The 22004-nt window shown below is 38.9% G+C and overlaps 3 protein-coding genes across 12 annotated transcripts in view; 2 read left to right on the forward strand and 1 right to left on the reverse strand.

Moving 5' to 3' along the window:
- Positions 1-7537, forward strand: part of atp11c (ATPase phospholipid transporting 11C (ATP11C blood group)) — a 73700-nt gene extending 66163 nt beyond the window's left edge. The window contains exons 25-30 of the mRNA XM_087799848.1: positions 415-550; positions 612-677; positions 1445-1548; positions 1873-2029; positions 4571-4676; positions 7401-7537. Of these exons, the coding sequence (XP_087655974.1) occupies positions 415-550; positions 612-677; positions 1445-1548; positions 1873-2029; positions 4571-4672 (565 nt within the window). The 3' untranslated portion in view covers positions 4673-4676; positions 7401-7537. The remainder of the gene's footprint in view (positions 1-414; positions 551-611; positions 678-1444; positions 1549-1872; positions 2030-4570; positions 4677-7400) is intronic.
- LOC148072499 (uncharacterized) lies at positions 7524-12076 on the reverse strand. Of its 10 annotated transcripts, none has more exons than XM_087799865.1 (5): positions 10755-12076; positions 9286-10529; positions 8938-8991; positions 8716-8853; positions 7524-8661 (listed from the first exon to the last, which is right to left on the reverse strand). In XM_087799865.1, exons 2-5 carry the CDS (start codon positions 9346-9348, stop codon positions 7570-7572), a joined length of 1347 nt encoding a protein of 448 aa, XP_087655991.1. In that variant the 5' UTR covers positions 9349-10529; positions 10755-12076; the 3' UTR covers positions 7524-7569. The 10 variants fall into 10 exon arrangements, with proteins under 10 accessions (XP_087655991.1, XP_087655994.1, XP_087655999.1 ...); XM_087799868.1 differs by having other exon boundaries at positions 7524-8391; positions 8458-8661; positions 9286-12076; XM_087799872.1 differs by having other exon boundaries at positions 7530-7811; positions 7919-8661; positions 9286-12076.
- A 2786-nt stretch (positions 12077-14862) lies between these two features.
- mcf2a (MCF.2 cell line derived transforming sequence a) overlaps positions 14863-22004 on the forward strand; it is a 59915-nt gene continuing 52773 nt past the window's right edge. Inside the window, exon 1 of the mRNA XM_087799046.1 lies at positions 14863-15011. Coding sequence (XP_087655172.1) covers positions 14933-15011 — 79 coding nt within the window. The 5' untranslated portion in view covers positions 14863-14932. The remainder of the gene's footprint in view (positions 15012-22004) is intronic.

Genomic DNA, 22004 nt, shown 5'->3' on the forward strand with positions numbered 1-22004 from the left:
ACAATATTGGATGAACTTAACATTTAAATTGTTGAAACTTTTTAATTGAAATGTTTTTGTTTTTTTTATCAATAATTTGTATATTTTTATGACTCAATTAAAACATTTGTATATTTTCTCAATAAAAAATGTTCACACAGAGTTTGATATTGTAATTCTAATCATTTAAAAATATGTATTTCTAAACTCGATATATTTAAATTAGTAGTATTTAAATTCAGTCGTAGCTCTTAAGTATTGTCATACTTATTAAGGAAAGAAATTCAAAGTTTCAAGCATTAATATCCTGATGATACTGATAATAATATCCATGAATACATTTCCTTGTGTTATTTCTATTTTCAAAGGTGTTTTATATAAATATATATAAATATATATAATATTTAATATTCTCTATTCTGTGGTGTCTCTCAGGGACATCGCCAAGAACGCCATGTTGCGCTGGCGTCCGTTCCTCTACTGGACTCTGCTGGGAATCTTCCACGGCCTGATCTTCTTCTTCGGCGTTCGTTTCCTGTTCAGTAACCCGGCGCTGCAGGACAACGGACAGGTGAGTGTGTTCGACTCACAACGTCGTCCTTCAACTAAACATCTCGTGTCTCCTCGTCCAGGTCTACGGGAACTGGTCGTACGGAACCATCGTCTTCACCGTCCTCGTCATCACCGTCACTCTGAAGGTTTTTCATTCTTGCTCCTCATTTAGATTGAAATGTTGACTTTATTTAACGTTATTTAAAAGAACATGTTATTGTGTTGAATATTAATTGATGTCACACGAGCACCTTCACTTAAACTTTAGTTCACAAGTAACTTTATTCAAATCATTTAATTATATTATTTAATTTATTACATTTTTTAAGTTGTATTTCCCCAACAACAATGTTAATGTTACTGTTATTATTATTATTGTAATTATTTTTGTTGTTGTTGTTATTGTTGTTATTATTATTTATATTGTTATTATTATAGTTACTGTTATTATTATTATTGTAATCATTTTTATTATTATTGTTGTTATTATTGTTACTGTTGCTGTTATTGTTAGTGTTATTATTGTTGTTATTGTTATTTTTGTTATTATTATGATTGTTATTATTATTATAATTATTATTATTATTGTTGTTATTATTTATATTGTTGTAATTATTATTGTTACTGTTACTGTTATTGTTAGTGTTATTATTGTTATTATTATTGTGGTTATTGTGATTGTTATTTTTGTTATTATTATGATTGTTATTATTATTGTTGTTGTTATTATTATTATGATTGTTATTGTTATTATTGTGATTATTATGATATTATTATTATTATTATTATTATTCTGTAACTGGATGTCAAAGATCTTATCTGTGTTACTATAGTTTACAAAAAAATGAATTTAAATGTCTATATTTTATTGTTCCTTCATGTTCATCGCTTGATAAACGTGTTTTTCTTGCAGCTCGCTCTGGACACTCGACACTGGACTTGGATCAACCACTTCGTCATCTGGGGTTCGCTCGCCTTCTACCTGTTCTTCAGCTTCTTCTGGGGAGGAATCATCTGGTCAGTTCACTTGAGTGACAGGCGGGCCTGTCACTCACACCATCCTCGTCTGATACAACATCTTTGATATTTGTGTTAATATAACAACTTACACACTCACACAAACATGTTAGTGAAGCTCAAGCTGTTACAACATCAACCAATGGGAGGCTTTCTTTGTCATAAGCTCCGCCCACTGAGTCAACTGTACATTAATATTTGCATTAATAAATATATGTTTATATTTAATAATCCTGATATCAACATTATCTTATTTTACATGTTTCTCTCTCCGTATTTTACTTGAACGAGAGATTGAATTCTTCCGTGCGTCGCCCCCTACAGGCCGTTCCTGGAGCAGCAGCGTCTGTACTTCGTGTTCGCCAACATGTTGAGCTCCGTGTCGTCCTGGCTGGTCATCGTGATGCTGGTCCTGCTCAGTCTCCTGCCCGAGATCCTGCTCGTGGTCTTCCGGCGGCCCGGCAGCTCCAACACCCGACAGGTCCGACCTCTTTGACCTCTTTGACCTTCTTGACCTCTCTGTTGTAAAGTATCTGTGGAAGTGTTTCAGTGACGTCGAAGCTTTACTCTCTCGTTAACCAGTGACTCTGAACTTCTCCTCTTCTATTCTCTCGTTCTCTCGTCTTCTCTTGGCTGCGACTGTCGGACCCTCAGATGAAGCGACGTCTTCCTTCCTCGGGGACGTCCACCATCTTCATGTTGTCTCAGACCAACAGCACTCACAGCTTCTCGTGGAGTGACTGAAGGTTTTCTTTTCCTCTTCCCTTGCTGTCGCACAGCCTTGCTCGTGGGTCGTGACCCCGTGGTGACCCCGTGGTGACCCTTCCCTCGTTTCCATCCCTTTATTTTCCTCCTGCATGACCAGGTTTTGAACCTTCAACCTGCACGAGCTTCAGGTTTGCAGCCTCGTCCTGGAACATGTTGTCATTCATCGTTTGTTGTGTTAGCTTTGATTTGTGTTGATGTTTGTGCGAAGTTTGTGTTTAGATTCTTCCTCGCGTCACTCGACACTTTCTTGAGACTCAGACGTGAACGATTCTGATCAAATAATAGAGTTTCCTGTGTGTTTGTGCCTCAGAAGACGTTCAATACCTGGAGTGTGTGTGTGAGTGTGTGTGTGTGTGTGTGTGTGTGTGTGTGTGTGAGAGTGTGAGTGAGTGTGTGTGTGTGTGAGTGTGTGTGAACAGTTGTGTGTGTGAGTGTGTGTGAGTGTGTGTGTGTGTGTGTGTGTGTGTGTGTGTGTGTGTGAGAGTGTGAGTGAGTGTGTGTGTGTGTGAGTGTGTGTGAACAGTTGTGTGTGTGAGTGTGTGTGAGTGTGAGTGTGAGTGTGTGTGTGTGTGTGTGAGTGTGAGTGTGTGTGTGTGTGTGTGTGTGAGTGTGTGTGAACAGTTGTGTTCGAGACAGTTCTTTATATATTTATTGGAAAAAATATTTAATTTGATTAAAAAATATTTAGTTTGATTTAAAAAAATATTTAATTTGATGGAAAAAATATTTAATTTGATGGAAAAATATTTATTTGATCAAAAAATAATTAATTTGATTAAAAATAAAATAAATTTGGTGGAAAAATATTTAATTTCATTAAAAAATATTTAATTTGATTAAAAAATATTGAATTTGATGGAAAAATTCATTATTTGATCAAAAAATAATTAATTTGATTAAAAATAAAATAAATTAGGTGGAAAAATATTTAATTTGATTAAAAAATATTTAATTTGATTAAAAAATATTTAGTTTGATTTAAAAAAATATTTAATTTGATGGAAAAAATATTTAATTTGATGGAAAAATATTTATTTGATCAAAAAATAATTAATTTGATTAAAAATAAAATAAATTTGGTGGAAAAATATTTAATTTGATTAAAAAATATTTAATATGATGGAAAAATATTTATTTGATCAAAAAATAATTAATTTGATTAAAAATAAAATAAATTTGATGGAAAAATATTTAATTTGATTAAAAAATATTTAATTTGATGGAAAAATATTTATTTGATCAAAAAATAATTAATTTGATTAAAAATAAAATACATTTGGTGGAAAAATATTTAATTTCATTAAAAAATATTTAATTTGATGGAAAATATTTAATTTGATTAAAAAATATTTAATTTGATGGAAAATATTTAATTTGATTAAAAGATATTTAATTTGGTGGAAAAAATATTTAATATGATCACAAAAAAAAAATTCTCCATCAATTAGTCGATCAATTAAATATTATTTAAAAAAAGGGAAACTTACAGTTCGATTATACTTCGTCATATTTTATTTGAATCATAAATACTTTGGAGAAAACATATAAATATATTATCAATTGACTTGAATATATTATTTTATTGGTTTGAAGATTATTCCAGAAATACACACATTTGATGAATCAAAGACGGGGAAAATGAAATGATATAAAATTCTAAAACTGATGAATTTATCTCATTATATTTGAAGAACTAAAAAATAACGTCAAAATTACAGAATCAAATATTTAATTCAGAAAAATGATGAAGTTTAGACGAAGGTTTAAACTTGGAAAATAATTTATTTCACTCATACAAAGGTAGTCATTTGTCAGTTTGTGTTTTTAATCCAAGAAAAGTTCAGTGTGATTTTAATGTTAAAGAAAAATGCTTTTAAATATGTACAATATTGTCTCTAGAGAGTAACGCATTCCTCAAATGATCTGTGGATCCAGATGGACGTCCAGATGTCATCATCGGTCTGTCGTCGCTTTATTAACATTTACCTAAAGTGTGTGTGTGTGTGTGTGTGTGTGTGTGTGTGTGTGTGTGTGTGTGTGTGTGTGTGTGTGTGTGTGTGTGTGTGTGTGTGTGTGTGTGTGTGTGTGTGTGTGTGTGTGTGTGTGTGTGTGTGTGTGTGTGTGTGTGTGTGTGTGTGTGTGTGTGTGTGTGTGTGTGTGTGTGTGTGTGTGTGTTTAATGGTGATAGTATAGGTTGAAGAAAGTGTGTGTGTGTTGTCAGTCAGTCATGCCTCTGGTGTCTTCAACCTTCCAGAAGAAGCTGGTTCACAGTGTTGGGGGTCAACAATCACCCAGATCTTCATCGCGGCCCCTCCTCACCAGAACCTTTTCAGAAGCTTCCAATACTATCATTTGACCAGGTACCTGCTCACCTGCTGGAGCCTCTCGGCCAATCACAGCCCACGAACACCCGCAGGTCCGAGTGTCTCTGTGGTCCAGCTCTGGTCGGCTGAAGGGAGGTCATGAGGTCATGAGGTCATGAGGTCCTCCTGCTCCTCTCAGCCTCCCAGACCTGCTGCAGCGCCCCCTGCATGAGCTTCTGTGTGTGTGCAAGTGTCGGTGATACTTTGTTGGTTTTCACACGTGATTGTGTTGATGTTTGTGTTTGTTTGTGTTGATTCTTGTTTAACATGAATGTTTCCTGATACGAGTGGATCGTTGTTGGACTTTTCTATCCAGTTCTTTTTACTGATCACACTAACTTGATAGATTGAAATATAAATCACATGTTTATTCTGATTGTTCAGTTAAATTCTGTCAGAAAATTCATTAGAAAGTATTAAAAAAAACAGGTAACAGTCAAAACTAAACTTTACTAAGAAAATAATTAGTAAAAAATGTTATAATGTGACTAGATTTTTATTTATTGATCATGTTCCTCGTTTAATATTAATTAAAATCTTTGAAATGTTAAAATAAAGTAAAAATATACTGACATTTAAAATAATAATTGATAAATATTAGACATTAACACTAAGAAAATAATGAAAACAATTGTCTTCTGAATTAAGCTTCTTGTCAATTAAACATCACATTTGTTTATTTTATAATTCATTGATTTGTCTGGTCCCAGCTACTCGGGGCGAGAGGCACGAAGGTGGCGCTCGTCTCAATAGTCATCGTTTGATTGAATTACCTTTTGATTTAAAAACCAGGATCGATTGAAGTTGATCTTCCTTCACTGAGAACTAAACACAAGATGATGTTTTAGTTTCTAACTCGAGTCCAAGTGTCACTGGTGTCACACCAGTGACTCGTTTGACCCTGAACTGGATGAAAAACGTCAGTCGTTATTCAACGTTTAAGACGTAAATACAGTGACTTCAGTGACTTCAGTGACTTCAGTGACTTCAGTGAACTTCAGTGACTTCAGTGACTTCAGTGACTTCAGTGAACTTCAGTGACTTCAGTGAACTTCAGTGACTTCAGTGACTTCAGTGAACTTCAGTGACTTCAGTGAACTTCAGTGACTTCAGTGACTTCAGTGAACTTCAGTGACTTCAGTGACTTCAGTGACTTCAGTGAACTTCAGTGACTTCAGTGAACTTCAGTGACTTCAGTGAACTTCAGTGACTTCAGTGAACGTCAGTGACTTCAGTGACTTCAGTGAACTTCAGTGACTTCAGTGAACTTCAGTGACTTCAGTGAACTTCAGTGACTTCAGTGAACGTCAGTGACTTCAGTGACTTCAGTGAACTTCAGTGAACTTCAGTGAACTTCAGTGACTTCAGTGACTTCAGTGACTTCAGTGACTTCAGTGACTTCAGTGAACTTCAGTGACTTCAGTGACTTCAGTGAACTTCAGTGACTTCAGTGACTTCAGTGACTTCAGTGACTTCAGTGAACTTCAGTGACTTCAGTGACTTCAGTGAACTTCAGTGACTTCAGTGAACTTCAGTGACTTCAGTGAACGTCAGTGACTTCAGTGAACTTCAGTGACTTCAGTGACTTCAGTGAACTTCAGTGACTTCAGTGACTTCAGTGAACGTCAGTGACTTCAGTGAACTTCAGTGACTTCAGTGAACGTCAGTGACTTCAGTGACTTCAGTGACTTCAGTGACTTCAGTGAACTTCAGTGACTTCAGTGAACTTCAGTGACTTCAGTGACTTCAGTGAACTTCAGTGACTTCAGTGACTTCAGTGAACTTCAGTGACTTCAGTGACTTCAGTGAACTTCAGTGAACTTCAGTGACTTCAGTGACTTCAGTGAACTTCAGTGACTTCAGTGACTTCAGTGAACTTCAGTGACTTCAGTGAACTTCAGTGAACTTCAGTGACTTCAGTGAACTTCAGTGAACTTCAGTGACTTCAGTGAACTTCAGTGACTTCAGTGACTTCAGTGAATGTCAGTGACTTCAGTGACTTCAGTGAACTTCAGTGACTTCAGTGACTTCAGTGAACTTCAGGGACTTCAGTGAACTTCAGTGAACTTCAGTGACTTCAGTGACTTCAGTGACTTCAGTGGACTTCAGTGAACTTCAGTGACTTCAGTGACTTCAGTGAACTTCAGTGAACTTCAGTGAACTTCAGTGAACTTCAGTGGACTTCAGTGAACTTCAGTGACTTCAGTGACTTCAGTGAACTTCAGTGAACTTCAGTGAACTTCAGTGACTTCAGTGAACTTCAGTGACTTCAGTGAACTTCAGTGACTTCAGTGAACTTCAGTGAACTTCAGTGAACTTCAGTGAACTTCAGTGAACTTCAGTGACTTCAGTGAACTTCAGTGACTTCAGTGACTTCAGTGAACTTCAGTGACTTCAGTGAACTTCAGTGAACTTCAGTGACTTCAGTGACTTCAGTGACTTCAGTGACTTCAGTGAACTTCAGTGACTTCAGTGGACTTCAGTGACTTCAGTGACTTCAGTGAACTTCAGGTCCTCCTTCAAACGTAACGTTTCTTCGTTTCTTCACTAGTTTTCCGAGGGCGACGTCGTCCGAACCTCCAGGTAAACTGGTGTTAACTAACCTCTTGTTCTTCTTCTTCTGTGGTGGAGGCTCGTGGTGTTCGTTTCAATCGCTGGTGAATGTTGGTGTCGGTTCGACTCCCTCGACTCTGCCGTGACGATGCCACGTTTGTCCTGCAGGTGGCAGCAGTGACGCCGCTGTCGTACAAGCACCTGAAGCAGCTCAGCTGACCCGGAACATCAGGCCCGTCCGTCAGGATCCAGAACTTACATCAGGCCCGTCCGTCAGGATCCAGAACTTACATCAGGCCCGTCCGTCAGGATCCAGAACTTACATCAGGCCCGTCCGTCAGGATCCAGAACTTACATCAGGCCCGTCCGTCAGGATCCAGAACTTTTGAGGACATGACGATGAACCTTCTCTGCCCTCGCGCATGCAGAGCTGCAATACTTTTCTATCTCCTGCAGTGCCAGGCATGACTTTGAGTTGTTTGTACGCAGAACACGCTGCCTCTCCACGACCTTGTCCACGACCTTGTCCACGACCTCTCCCACGACCTCTCCACGACCTCTCCACGACCTCTCCACGACCTCTCCACGACCTCTTCCACGACCTCGTCCACGACCTCGTCCTCGACCTCGTCCTCGACCTCGTCCACGACCTCGTCCACGACCTCGTCCTCGACCTCGTCCTCGACCTCTCCACGACCTCGTCCACGACCTCGTCCTCGACCTCGACCTCGTCCACGACCTCGTCCACGACCTCGTCCACGACCTCGTCCACGACCTCGTCCACGACCTCGTCCACGACCTCGTCCACGACCTCGTCCTCGACATCGTCCTCGACCTCGTCCACGACCTCGTCCTCGACCTCGTCAACGACCTCGTCCTCGACCTCGTCCACGACCTCGTCCACGACCTCGTCCTCGACCTCGACCTCGTCCTCGACCTCGTCCTCGTCCTCGACCTCGTCCTCGTCCTCGTCCTCGTCCTCGTCCTCGTCCTCGACCTCGACCTCGTCCTCGACCTCGTCCTCGACCTCGACCTCGACCTCGTCCTCGTCCACGACCTCGACCTCGTCCTCGACCTCGTCCTCGACCTCGTCCTCGACCTCGTCCTCGACCTCGTCCTCGACCTCGACCTCGTCCACGACCTCGTCCTCGACCTCGTCCTCGACCTCGTCCTCGTCCTCGACCTCGACCTCGTCCTCGACCACGTCCACGACCTCGTCCACGACCTCGACCTCGACCTCGACCTCGTCCACGACCTCGACCTCGTCCTCGACCTCGACCTCGTCCTCGTCCTCGCCCTCGACCTCGACCTCGTCCTCGTCCTCGACCTCGACCTCGACCTCGTCCACGACCTCGACCTCGACCTCGTCCACGACCTCGTCCTCGTCCTCGTCCACGACCTCGTCCACGACCTCGACCTCGTCCACGACCTCGACCTCGTCCTCGACCTCGTCCTCGACCTCGTCCTCGACCTCGTCCTCGACCTCGTCCACGACCTCGTCCTCGACCTCGTCCTCGACCTCGTCCTCGACCTCGTCCACGACCTCGTCCACGACCTCGTCCTCGTCCTCGACCTCGACCTCGTCCTCGACCTCGTCCACGACCTCGACCTCGTCCACGACCTCGTCCTCGACCTCGTCCTCGACCTCGTCCTCGACCTCGTCCTCGACCTCGTCCACGACCTCGTCCTCGACCTCGTCCTCGACCTCGTCCACGACCTCGACCTCGTCCCCGACCTCGTCCTCGACCTCGTCCTCGACCTCGTCCTCGTCCACGACCTCGACCTCGACCTCGTCCACGACCTCGTCCTCGACCTCGTCCACAACCTCGACCTCGTCCCCGACCTCGTCCTCGACCTCGTCCTCGACCTCGTCCACGACCTCGTCCTCGTCCTCGACCTCGTCCTCGTCCACGACCTCGACCTCGACCTCGTCCCCGACCTCGTCCTCGACCTCGTCCTCGACCGCGTCCCCGACCTCGTCCCCGTCCTCGTCCTCGACCTCGTCCTCGACCTCGTCCACGACCTCGACCTCGTCCTCGACCTCGTCCACGACCTCGTCCACGACCTCGACTCCGCTGCTGTGTTTTAACGAGCAGCGTCTATAACTGGCCTGCATGACCCGAGTCGCTCACACGTCCACGTCGTCTGCTGAACGTCGAGACTGAACACAGGTGGTTTTTTTTCGCCGTTTCAAGCCAAATTCTCCTTTAAAAATGTTGTTTTCGTCGTTTATTTACAGCCAAATATCAACCAAAAAGTGCACTGTGGACTTTTTAGTTTTAGTTCAAAGAAAACCTCTCGAGAAGTTGTTTAGGATGAGATTGAAATACAAAGAAAAATCAGTTTCAGGTCATGAACTCACAACCTTCGTGTGCATCAGTGTCGTCAATATATTTGAACATTTCAAATGTTAACCTTTGAATTATGGTTTTTAAATATAGTTTTCTTGAAAATTACATTTATTGAGTCTTTAATTCAATATTTTGTACTTAAAACAAAGTTGAATTTGTATATAAATATTATATATATAAATACACATATCATATAAATAAAATGTACGTTTGATATTGTAATTTAAATATTTAAAAACATCTTCATGATGGAATCTCCAGACAAAAGCAACAGAGCAACGAGTTGATCGAACCAATCATGTGACGCACAGACGATCACATGACCACGTCGTGTCTGCAGTCACTGTAATGTTTTAAAGACAACAAATTAAACATTGAATTAAGAAAATTGATTTTTGAATGATTGGAATAATAATATTAAAACAAAAAGAAATTCATTTTGAAAATGATTTATTTCAAAATAAAATAGATAGTATTGAATTCATGTTAATGTTCATTAAATGCTTTAAAAAAAGGTTGAACATGTGAAACGAGAATATTCTGAAGACACTGATCTGTTTATTTAAAGAATAAAACTTTCACGACAAACGACCTCAACTGTTGAAACTCAGCGATAATTTAAAAACTAGTTCAGTTGAAAATGTTTGTGTTTCATCATCATCTGCTGAAACCAAAATGATGTCATAAAACCTGGAGTCAAACACACACACACACACACACACACACACACACACACACACACACACACACACACGTGTCTTCATCACGAGGTTGTTTCATGAGCTTCAAACATTCCACTTCAATTTATCTTTGTCATCTTTTGTTTCACATATTTATTCTTGAAGCTCTTTAGCTTAAATGTTACATATATATTTTATTATTAGACTTTGTCTCACTCTGTCTTATCACTCCTCGCAGTCTCACTCCTCGCAGTCTCACTCCTAGCCTCCTCACTCCTAGCCGTCTCACTCCTTGCAGTCTCACTCCTAGCCTCCTCACTCCTCGCAGTCTCACTCCTAGCCTCCTCACTCCTAGCCGTCTCACTCCTTGCAGTCTCACTCCTAGCCTCCTCACTCCTAGCAGTCTCACTCCTCGCAGTCTCACTCCTAGCCTCCTCACTCCTAGCCGTCTCACTCCTTGCAGTCTCACTCCTAGCAGTCTCACTCCTAGCCGTCTCACTCCTCGCCGTCTCACTCCTCGCAGTCTCACTCCTAGCCGTCTCACTCCTAGCCGTCTCACTCCTATCCTTCTCACTCCTATCCTTCTCACTCCTAGCCGTCTCACTCCTAGCCGTCTCACTCCTAGCCGTCTCACTCCTATCCTTCTCACTCCTAGCCGTCTCACTCCTCGCAGTCTCACTCCTAGCCGTCTCACTCCTAGCAGTCTCACTCCTTGCAGTCTCACTCCTCGCAGTCTCACTCCTAGCTGTCTCACTCCTCGCCGTCTCACTCCTAGCCGTCTCACTCCTAGCCGTCTCACTCCTCGCAGTCTCACTCCTAGCCGTCTCACTCCTCGCAGTCTCACTCCTAGCCGTCTCACTCCTCGCAGTCTCACTCCTAGCCGTCTCACTCCTTGCCGTCTCACTCCTAGCAGTCTCACTCCTAGCAGTCTCACTCCTAGCAGTCTCACTCCTCGCAGTCTCACTCCTAGCCGTCACACGCCGTCCTTGTCAAACGGAGATAAAATGGTTTCCAGACATCAGTAGAAGTGACTGTCGAGTCATTTGTGGATTGAAAACTTTATTTTTATTATTTAAAAGTGAAAAATAATGTATTTTAAGAATCAAATTATTGACTTTTGAGAGTAAATTTATTTATTTAAGATATTATTGTTACAATAAAATGTTTAATTGATGGAAATGATTGAAATGATTGAATTGACCTTTAAAAACAGATTATATTAGATTATATTAGATTATATCTAAAGTATATCTATATATAGATATATTTATTTTTGTAAAATAACAAACGCTGACTCATGGATCTGAACCGTCTCACTCTCACTCTCTCACCCTCTCACTCTCTCACTCACTCTCTCTCTCTCACTCACTCTCTCACTCACTCTCTCTCTCACTCTCTCTCTCACTCTCTCACTCACTCTCTCTCTCACTCTCTCACCCTCTCACTCTCCCACTCTCTCTCTCACTCTCTCACTCACTCTCTCACTCTCTCACCCTCTCACTCTCTCACTCTCTCTCACTCTCTCACTCACCCTCTCACTCTCTCACTCTCTCTCTCACTCGTCAGCGGCTACACTTTCATCTTCACTGTGACAAGATTCCTGACGTTTTCTTCTCAGAGTTTTTTGCCTGAAAACACGATTATTTAAAAAAAACGATTGTATTTTAATCAAATATTTTCTTCCACTTTTTGTACAAAAAAACTTCCCGAGCGTCGAGACTCGTCTTCGGCTGAATGTATCGTTTGAAACTGTTTGAGTTCGGAAGATTTTTCTGTAATAAATTTGAATGTTTTGAAGATAAAAACTGCTTTTTCTCGATTGTTTCGTCTCATTTTATTGTTTATTTATCTGTTTATCTATTGATTTATTGATCTATTGATTATTTATTTATTTATTATTTATTTCTGTGAGTTTACGTTCTTCGCCTCCAACTTTCACCTCTTGTCGGCCATTTTGTTTCTGTTTATGCTGATGACGCGACGTTTTCTTTACAAACTTATCTCTTAGATCTTGATTTTAGCCCAATTTTATTGAGAAAGACATATTTAAAGCTTATTTTATACTATTTCCTCTTATATAATACTGTTAATTTACAGAATTAAAAAAGCACAATTTTGTGCAGTGGGTCATAATGACATAATTGTAATAAGACACATAAGTAAAGATAAATAATAATAATAATAATAAAGATTAACATAGAATAACATCATGTTTTCACTCAGAATTAAACAAACTAATAACACAAGGAATGAATGAGTCCCTGAGTCTATGAGTGTTGCATCATGGGAGGAGCGTTGGTGCTCCATGTGTTCAGAGGATGATGTCATCAGTGATGGACAGTAGTTTGTCCAGTGATGTCACCAGTGAGTCCAGCTTCAACCACAGATGATCCACCTAAGATGGTCCAGGAACAGGTTCCTCACTGAGCTGCAGGAGGTGAAGCCTCTTCTAAACCAACCGCTGGCCAGTGGATAAACTGCAGGAGGTCTTGTGCTGGACTTGTGGCCTGAGATGTTTGAGGACCATCAGCTCCAGTGTCTTCCTCGCTCGGATCTTTTTAGGGACTTGGTACTTTCTCCAGCCGTAGACTGAGGTTGAAGACCTGCTGGAGCGGCTCAGCTGGTTCAGCAGTCGAGCTGGACCAGCAGCCTTACCTGGACCAGCAGCCTTACCTGGACCAGTCCTCCGAAGTAAATCGTGGACCAGGAGTGAGGTGAAGCTGGGAAGAGCTCAGGGGGCCCTGAGGGGGGCACAAGAAGGTGGGGCAGGTTCTGACCCTCGATGTCCTCACCATGAGACTACAGCAGCATGTTCCAGTCCGTGGTGTCAGAACAGTCTCTGATGGCGTCCTCCACAGCTGGTGTCCACTTCCTGGTGGTCCTCGTGGTCACCGTCACCAGAGGAGACTGTGACTGAAGGTGGATCAGGTCATGATCGGACAAATGTGTTTGTGGTATCCCATTTATAGTCTCAGGGTCAAAGGTGAACGACCTCCCTGGCTTCCATAAATACATATGCAGTGGTGGAGGTCATCGACCTTTGACCCCGGGAAAACACAATTTTAACGTGATGTTCGAGATAAAAAAAGAAAAAGAAGAAGAAACTAAAGTTAAAGATTAAAATAATAATTTAATCAGTTTCATCAGAAAACAGTTGAATTTCAAATGTTTTTTTTTTTTTTTAAATGTTTTTTTTTTTTTTTTTACAATTTAATTTAAAGTTTGTTTTATTGAAAGTAGAATTTTTTCATAATGATTTTCTAAATTATATATATTTTTTACACATAGTTTGATTTTTTTTTATTCAAAAGTACTTTTTCTAAACTCAATATTAGTTTTAAATTCAATATAAAATGTTACTCAAATATAAAAGTACTTTTAAAAGTAAGAAAATAAAAATAGAAAATCAAACGTGTAAAAAAGAAATGAATTCATTTTGAAATATTTTATGTTTTTTAATTTAAGTATAAAAAATAAAATAAATTCCATTTAATTAAACTATTTAAATAAAAATAAAATAATCAAATGTTTAAAAAAATAATCTTGAAAAACAATGATGTCATGTTTTGTGATTAATTAATCGCGATTAATCGCAGGTTAATCTCGAGTCGGATTAATAACTGAAGATCACGTGAAAAAGAGAAAAAGTCTGGAGTCACGGGTTCAAGTGTAGGAAGAAGAAAAGAAGAAGAAAAGAAGAAGAAAAGAACGAGTGTCTCAGACCTTCTGTTGCTCGCCCAGTGTGGGGGAGAGAGCGAGAGAGAGAGAGAGAGGGAGAGAGAGAGGGAGAGAGAGAGAGAGAGAGAGAGAGAAAAAGAGAGAGAGAGGGAGAGAGAGTGAGCGAGAGAGAGAGAAAGAGAGAGAGAGGGAGAGAGAGAGTGAGAGAGAGGGGGAGAGAGAGAGAGAGAGAGAGAGAGAGGGAGAGAGAGAGAGAGAGAGAGAGAGAGTGGGAGAGAGAGAGTGAGAGAGAGAGAGAAAGAGAGAGAGAGAGAGGGAGAGAGAGTGAGAGAGAGAGAGAGAAAGAGAGAGAGAGGGAGAGAGAGAGTGAGAGAGAGGGGGAGAGAGAGAGAGAGAGAGAGAGGGAGAGAGAGAGAGAGAGAGAGTGGGAGAGAGAGAGTGAGAGAGAGAGAGAAAGAGAGAGAGAGAGAGAGAGGGAGAGAGAGTGAGAGAGAGAGAGAAAGAGAGAGAGAGAGAGAGAGAGAGAGAGAGAGTGGGAGAGAGAGAGAGAGAGAGAGAGAAAGAGAGAGAGAGAGAGAGAGGGAGAGAGAGTGAGAGAGAGAGAGAGAGAGGGAGAGAGAGAGAGAGAGAGAGAGAGAGAGAGAGAGAGAGAGAGAGAGAGAGAGAGAGAGAGAGAGAACAGTGGAACAATCCAGTAAGTCTGACTCTGGAGGGGGAGGAGGGTGAGGGGGGAGAGAGGGGGGGGGAGAGAGGGGGGGGGAGAGAGGGGGGGGGAGAGAGGGGGGGGGAGAGAGGGGGGGGAGTTGGCAGTGTTTGCTCGGTGCAGAGATGACGCAGGACGGGGGAGGAGGTGAGGAGGGAGGGAGGGGGAGGAGGGGTGAGGAAGGGGAGGAGCCAGCGACGGATCATGTTGGTGTTGCAGCAAAGACCTCAGATCTGGATCCTGGACCCGTCGCTGGAGAACCAGGACTTCATGAGGACGACGTGAACCATGTGTCCAGACTCTGAGGTGATGGAGAGTTTTCGCTGCCTCCTGCAGGCGGGATCTGAGCTGCAGGACACTCTGACGCGTGAGTCTCTCGGCTATCTGCCTGTCCACCATATACACAATAATGTACACAATAATACACACAATAATATATATATTTATACGAGTAACTAGTACTTCATCCATGAAGATCCAAACATCTGTTGCTTTAATCACAACATGGTTTAATTTTAGTGTTTAAAGGATTTTTACTTCGATGGAAACTTTGGTGGAAAAACCATAAAAACCTTCATTGAAGCTCAGAAACTAAAACTGTTGTTTCTCGTGAAAATAGAAACAAATAGAATTTATTTATTTGATCCTCATACGATCTTTAGTTTCTTACGATTGTTTTTTGTGGGTTTTTGTTTATATTTTGACTTTTTAAATCTGTTGTTCCCTAAAAACATGTCATTAAAATAATGTTTTATTTGATTCACTTTCAATGTTTATTCTTTATATATTTTTTCACCAGATTTCTTCTGTTCATCTTATATATTTTGATTATTTATCTTAAAATCGTTTACTTTTTCTCCAAAAAGAAAAATCAATTCATTTTATTTGATCAATTCTTTCCACTTCTTCACCTTTTATCATCTTTTTTAATGTTTATTTATTTTGTTTTCTGTCTTTCAGTTGTAATGTTTGTTTCTTCAAAATAATTAAAGATTTCTCCTAAAAACATTTGATTTATACATTTTATTTTCTTATTATTTCTCTTAAATCATCTCGTGTTTCATTATTTTCTTTTTCTGACTATTTCTGATGTTTTTTGTATTTGTATATTTTTACAACTTTTACTCTTAGTTTCTCAAACAAAAACAATATTTTCTTTAAATAAATAATAATGAACTGAATTTATATATTTTTTCCACTTTTCAATCTTTATTTCTTATTTATTTTGTTTTTTTCTACTTATTTTTGATGATTTTTCATCTTTGTTTCTTAAAAACATATAAAATTAATCTTCAAACAATTTAAAATAATATTTGATGTTTAAATTTCCACACGTTTGGAAAATAATATATAAATGTTTTTTTCACATTTTAAATTCTATCTTTAAATTAAATCCACGTATTTTACGCTTCTTATCATTTTTATTTATTATTATTAGTTATTTATTTTATCAAAAACATTAATATTATAGTATAATTATTAGTATTTATTGAAATCATTGAAAGAAAAAACGATTAAAATAAAAATTATTATAATAATATTTATATTCTGTGAAATTATATTTTATTTATCAAACAAACTCAATTAATTCTAAATGAAAATGTTTTGCTGAATTATTTTGTTGTTTGTCGATGTTCAAGTGTTGTGTTGTTGTTGTTCTGTTGTTGTTATTGTGTTGTTCTGTTGTTATTGTGTTGTTGTATTATTGTGTTGTTGTTTTGTTGTTGTGTTGTTGTTGTGTTGTTGTTATTGTGTTGTTGTTGTGTTGTCGTTGTGTTGTTGTTGTGTTGTTGTTGTGTTGTTGTGTTGTCGTTGTGTTGTCGTTGTGTTGTTGTGTTGTCATGGTGTTGTCGTTGTGTTGTTGTGTTGTTGTGTTGTTGTTGTTGTGTTGTCATTGTGTTGTTGTGTTGTTGTGTTGTTGTTGTGTAGCACCTGCTGTATTGTCATATCATTGATTGAATATTGATGGTGGTTTGAGTGACAGGCGACACCAGAACGATCTAAAGTTCCTCCTTTAATCCGACCTTTGACCCTTGGAATGAACGAGTCTTTGTCTGAACGAAGGTGTTTGAAAAGATCCGCGTCATGTGACTCGACTCGTGACTCGTGTTGTGAGGAAACAGAGGATTAAGATTTTTTCCGCTTTATTTTCACAACAATTACTTTTTTCTTTTGTTTTTATTCTTCAATCCTTTTTTAATGAAATAACTTTGACACAAACTACGACTGCTAGCATTAGCACGAGCTAATGTTTACTTCTCTATGTTCTGTTCATCGTTCTGTTCATCGTTCTTTTCTTCCTCATCATCAACCTCTTGCTACTAAGTTACCTATCGTAACCCAGGTTCTAGTCTGACGCCCTCTATTCGAGCTTCACTATTGGTTAATCCTGCCTTCAGCTTAGTTTGAACCAATAGCAGAGCGAGGTCAGAGGGCGGAACAATATGAAGTAGAACTGATGCTGCAGTGTTTCCTCTACTCAGGATTTAATATATATATATATTTTCCTGATACTGCATCGATACTCAATAGAAATGTATTTTATATTCGTTATATTTTTTCTTTCAAATCTTTTTTTATTTTAATCAAAGTCATGTGATGCTTCAACACCAGAGTCAAGTACTGGACAATACTACACATATATACTTGTTACTACACTATCACAACACCAGAGTCAAGTACTGGACAATACTACACATATATACTTGTTACTACACTATCACAACACCAGAGTCAAGTACTGGACAATACTACACATATATACTTGTTACTACACTATCACAACACCAGAGTCAAGTACTGGACAATACTACACATATATACTTGTTACTACACTATCACAACACCAGAGTCAAGTACTGGACAATACTACACATATATACTTGTTACTACACTATCACATCACCAGAGTCAAGTACTGGACAATACTACACATATATACGTGTTACTACACTATCACAACACCAGAGTCAAGTACTAGACAATACTACACATATATACGTGTTACTACACTATCACATCACCAGAGTCAAGTACTGGACAATACTACACATATATACTTGTTACTACACTATCACAACACCAGAGTCAAGTACTGGACAATACTACACATATATACTTGTTACTACACTATCACAACACCAGAGTCAAGTACTGGACAATACTACACATATATACTTGTTACTACACTATCACATCACCAGAGTCAAATACTGGACAATACTACACATATATACTTGTTACTACACTATCACAACACCAGAGTCAAGTACTGGACAATACTACACATATATACTTGTTACTACACCATCACAACACCAGAGTCAAGTACTGGACAATACTACACATATATACTTGTTACTACACTATCACATCACCAGAGTCAAGTACTGTACAATACTACACATATATACTTGTTACTACACTATCACATCACCAGAGTCAAGTACTGGACAATACTACACATATATACTTGTTACTACACTATCACAACACCAGAGTCAAGTACTGGACAATACTACACATATATACTTGTTACTACACTATCACAACACCAGAGTCAAGTACTGGACAATACTACACATATATACTTGTTACTACACTATCACAACACCAGAGTCAAGTACTGGACAATACTACACATATATACTTGTTACTACACTATCACAACACCAGAGTCAAGTACTGGACAATACTACACATATGTACTTGTTACTACACTATCACAACATCAGAGTCAAGTACTGGACAATACTACACATATATACTTGTTACTACACTATCACAACACCAGAGTCAAGTACTGGACAATACTACACATATATACTTGTTACTACACTATCACAACATCAGAGTCAAGTACTGGACAATACTACACATATATACTTGTTACTACACTATCACAACACCAGAGTCAAGTACTGGACAATACTACACATATGTACTTGTTACTACACTATCACAACATCAGAGTCAAGTACTGGACAATACTACACATATATACTTGTTACTACACTATCACAACACCAGAGTCAAGTACTGGACAATACTACACATATATACTTGTTACTACACTATCACAACACCAGAGTCAAGTACTGGACAATACTACACATATATACTTGTTACTACACTCTCACAACACCAGAGTCAAGTACTGGACAATATTACACATATATACTTGTTACTACACTATCACATCACCAGAGTCAAGTACTGGACAATATTACACATATATACTTGTTACTACACTATCACATCACCAGAGACAAGTACTGGACAATATTACACATATATACTTGTTACTACACTATCACAACACCAGAGTCAAGTACTGGACAATACTACACATATATTCTTGTTACTACACTATCTCAACACCAGAGTCAAGTACTGGACAATACTACACATATATACTTGTTACTACACTATCACAACACCAGAGTCAAGTACTCGACAATACTACACATATATCCTTGTTACTACACTTTCACTATATATCACTATATTGTATCCTTGTATTGTGATACGTATCAACACGTACCTGAAAGTCCATCTATCTACACCTAAGACCTTGTTGACCATAACCACAAGCGTGATCATAGCTGCAGGAGCCATTATTACGTCATAATGGACTCTCGTAACCTCTTGTTTGTCCAGATTTCAGAGCAACTTTATAAAGTAATACGTTTAAAACATGGTCATGATGAGAAGTTACTGCGTCTTGAAGAACATTCACTACATGACACCAGAGTTGATACTAGTTGATGTTTAATGACACCAGAGTTGATACTAGTTGATGTTTAATGACACCAGAGTTGATACTAGTTGATGTTTAATGACACCAGAGTTGATATTAGTTGATGTTTAATGACACCAGAGTTGATACTAGTTGATGTTTAATGACACCAGAGTTGATATTAGTTGATGTTTAATGACACCAGAGTTGATACTAGTTGATGTTTAATAACACAAGAGTTGATATTAGTTGATGTTTAATGACACCAGAGTTGATACTAGTTGATGTTTAATGACATCAGAGTTGATACTAGTTGATGTTTAATGACACCAGAGTTGATACTAGTTGATGTTTAATGACACCAGAGTTGATACTAGTTGATGTTTAATGACACCAGAGTTGATACTAGTTGATGTTTAATGACACCAGAGTTGATACTAGTTGATGTTTAATGACACCAGAGTTGATACTAGTTGATGTTTAATGACACCAGAGTTGATACTAGTTGATGTTTAATGACACCAGAGTTGATACTAGTTGATGTTTAATGACACCAGAGTTGATATTAGTTGATGTTTAATGACACCAGAGTTGATACTAGTTGATGTTTAATGACACCAGAGTTGATATTAGTTGATGTTTAATGACACCAGAGTTGATACTAGTTGATGTTTAATAACACAAGAGTTGATATTAGTTGATGTTTAATGACACCAGAGTTGATACTAGTTGATGTTTAATGACATCAGAGTTGATACTAGTTGATGTTTAATGACACCAGAGTTGATACTAGTTGATGTTTAATGACACCAGAGTTGATACTAGTTGATGTTTAATGACACCAGAGTTGATACTAGTTGATGTTTAATGACACCAGAGTTGATACTAGTTGATGTTTAATGACACCAGAGTTGATACCAGTTGATGTTTAATGACACCAGAGTTGATACTAGTTGATGTTTAATGACACCAGAGTTGATACTAGTCGATGTTTAATGACACCAGAGTTGATACTAGTTGATGTTTAATGTCACCAGAGTTGATACTAGTTGATGTTTAATGACACCAGAGTTGATACGAGTTGATTTTTAATGACACCAGAGTTGATACTAGTTGATGTTTAATGACACCAGAGTTGATACTAGTTGATGTTTAATGACACCAGAGTTAATACTAGTCGATGTTTAATGACACCAGAGTTGATACTAGTTGATGTTTAATGACACCAGAGTTGATACTAGTTGATGTTTAATGACACCAGAGTTGATACTAGTTGATGTTTAATGACACCAGAGTTGATACTAGTTGATGTTTAATGACACCAGAGTTGATACTAGTAGATGTTTAATGACACCAGAGTTGATACTAGTTGATGTTTAATGACACCAGAGTTGATACTAGTTGATGTTTAATGACACCAGAGTTGATACTAGTTGATGTTTAATGACACCAGAGTTGATACTAGTTGATGTTTAATGACACCAGAGTTGATACTAGTTGATGTTTAATGACACCAGAGTTGATACTAGTTGATGTTTAATGACACCAGAGTTGATACTAGTTGATGTTTAATGACACCAGAGTTGATACTAGTTGATGTTTAATGACACCAGAGTTGATACTAGTTGATGTTTAATGACACCAGAGTTGATACTAGTTGATGTTTAATGACACCAGAGTTGATACTAGTTGATGTTTAATGACACCAGAGTTGATACTAGTTGATGTTTAATGACACCAGAGTTGATACTAGTTGATGTTTAATGACACCAGAGTTGATACTAGTTGATGTTTAATGACACCAGAGTAGATACTAGTTGATGTTTAATGACACCAGAGTAGATACTAGTTGATGTTTAATGACACCAGAGTTGATACTAGTTGATGTTTAATGACACCAGAGTTGATACTAGTTGATGTTTAATGACACCAGAGTTGATACTAGTTGATGTTTAATGACACCAGAGTTGATATTAGTTGATGTTTAATGACACCAGAGTTGATACTAGTTGATGTTTAATGACACCAGAGTTGATATTAGTTGATGTTTAATGACACCAGAGTTGATACTAGTTGATGTTTAATAACACAAGAGTTGATATTAGTTGATGTTTAATGACACCAGAGTTGATACTAGTTGATGTTTAATGACATCAGAGTTGATACTAGTTGATGTTTAATGACACCAGAGTTGATACTAGTTGATGTTTAATGACACCAGAGTTGATACTAGTTGATGTTTAATGACACCAGAGTTGATACTAGTTGATGTTTAATGACACCAGAGTTGATACTAGTTGATGTTTAATGACACCAGAGTTGATACCAGTTGATGTTTAATGACACCAGAGTTGATACTAGTTGATGTTTAATGACACCAGAGTTGATACTAGTCGATGTTTAATGACACCAGAGTTGATACTAGTTGATGTTTAATGTCACCAGAGTTGATACTAGTTGATGTTTAATGACACCAGAGTTGATACGAGTTGATTTTTAATGACACCAGAGTTGATACTAGTTGATGTTTAATGACACCAGAGTTGATACTAGTTGATGTTTAATGACACCAGAGTTAATACTAGTCGATGTTTAATGACACCAGAGTTGATACTAGTTGAT

Source organism: Callionymus lyra, chromosome 9, assembly GCF_982586985.1.
Source record: "Callionymus lyra chromosome 9, fCalLyr1.hap1.1, whole genome shotgun sequence".
Taxonomy (NCBI): Eukaryota; Metazoa; Chordata; class Actinopteri; order Syngnathiformes; family Callionymidae; genus Callionymus; species Callionymus lyra.

Coding starts and splice junctions, on each gene's coding strand:
- LOC148072499 (XM_087799865.1), bottom strand. CDS start 9,348: ATGCAGGCCAGTTATAGACGCTGCTCGTTAAAACACAGCAGCGGAGTC. Junction 8,992..9,285: donor GAGTCGAGGTCGTGGACGAG/GTCGTGGACGAG, acceptor GACGAGGACGAG/GTCGAGGACGAGGTCGAGGA. Junction 8,662..8,715: donor AGGACGAGGTCGTGGACGAG/GTCGAGGACGAG, acceptor GACGAGGTCGAG/GTCGTGGACGAGGTCGAGGT.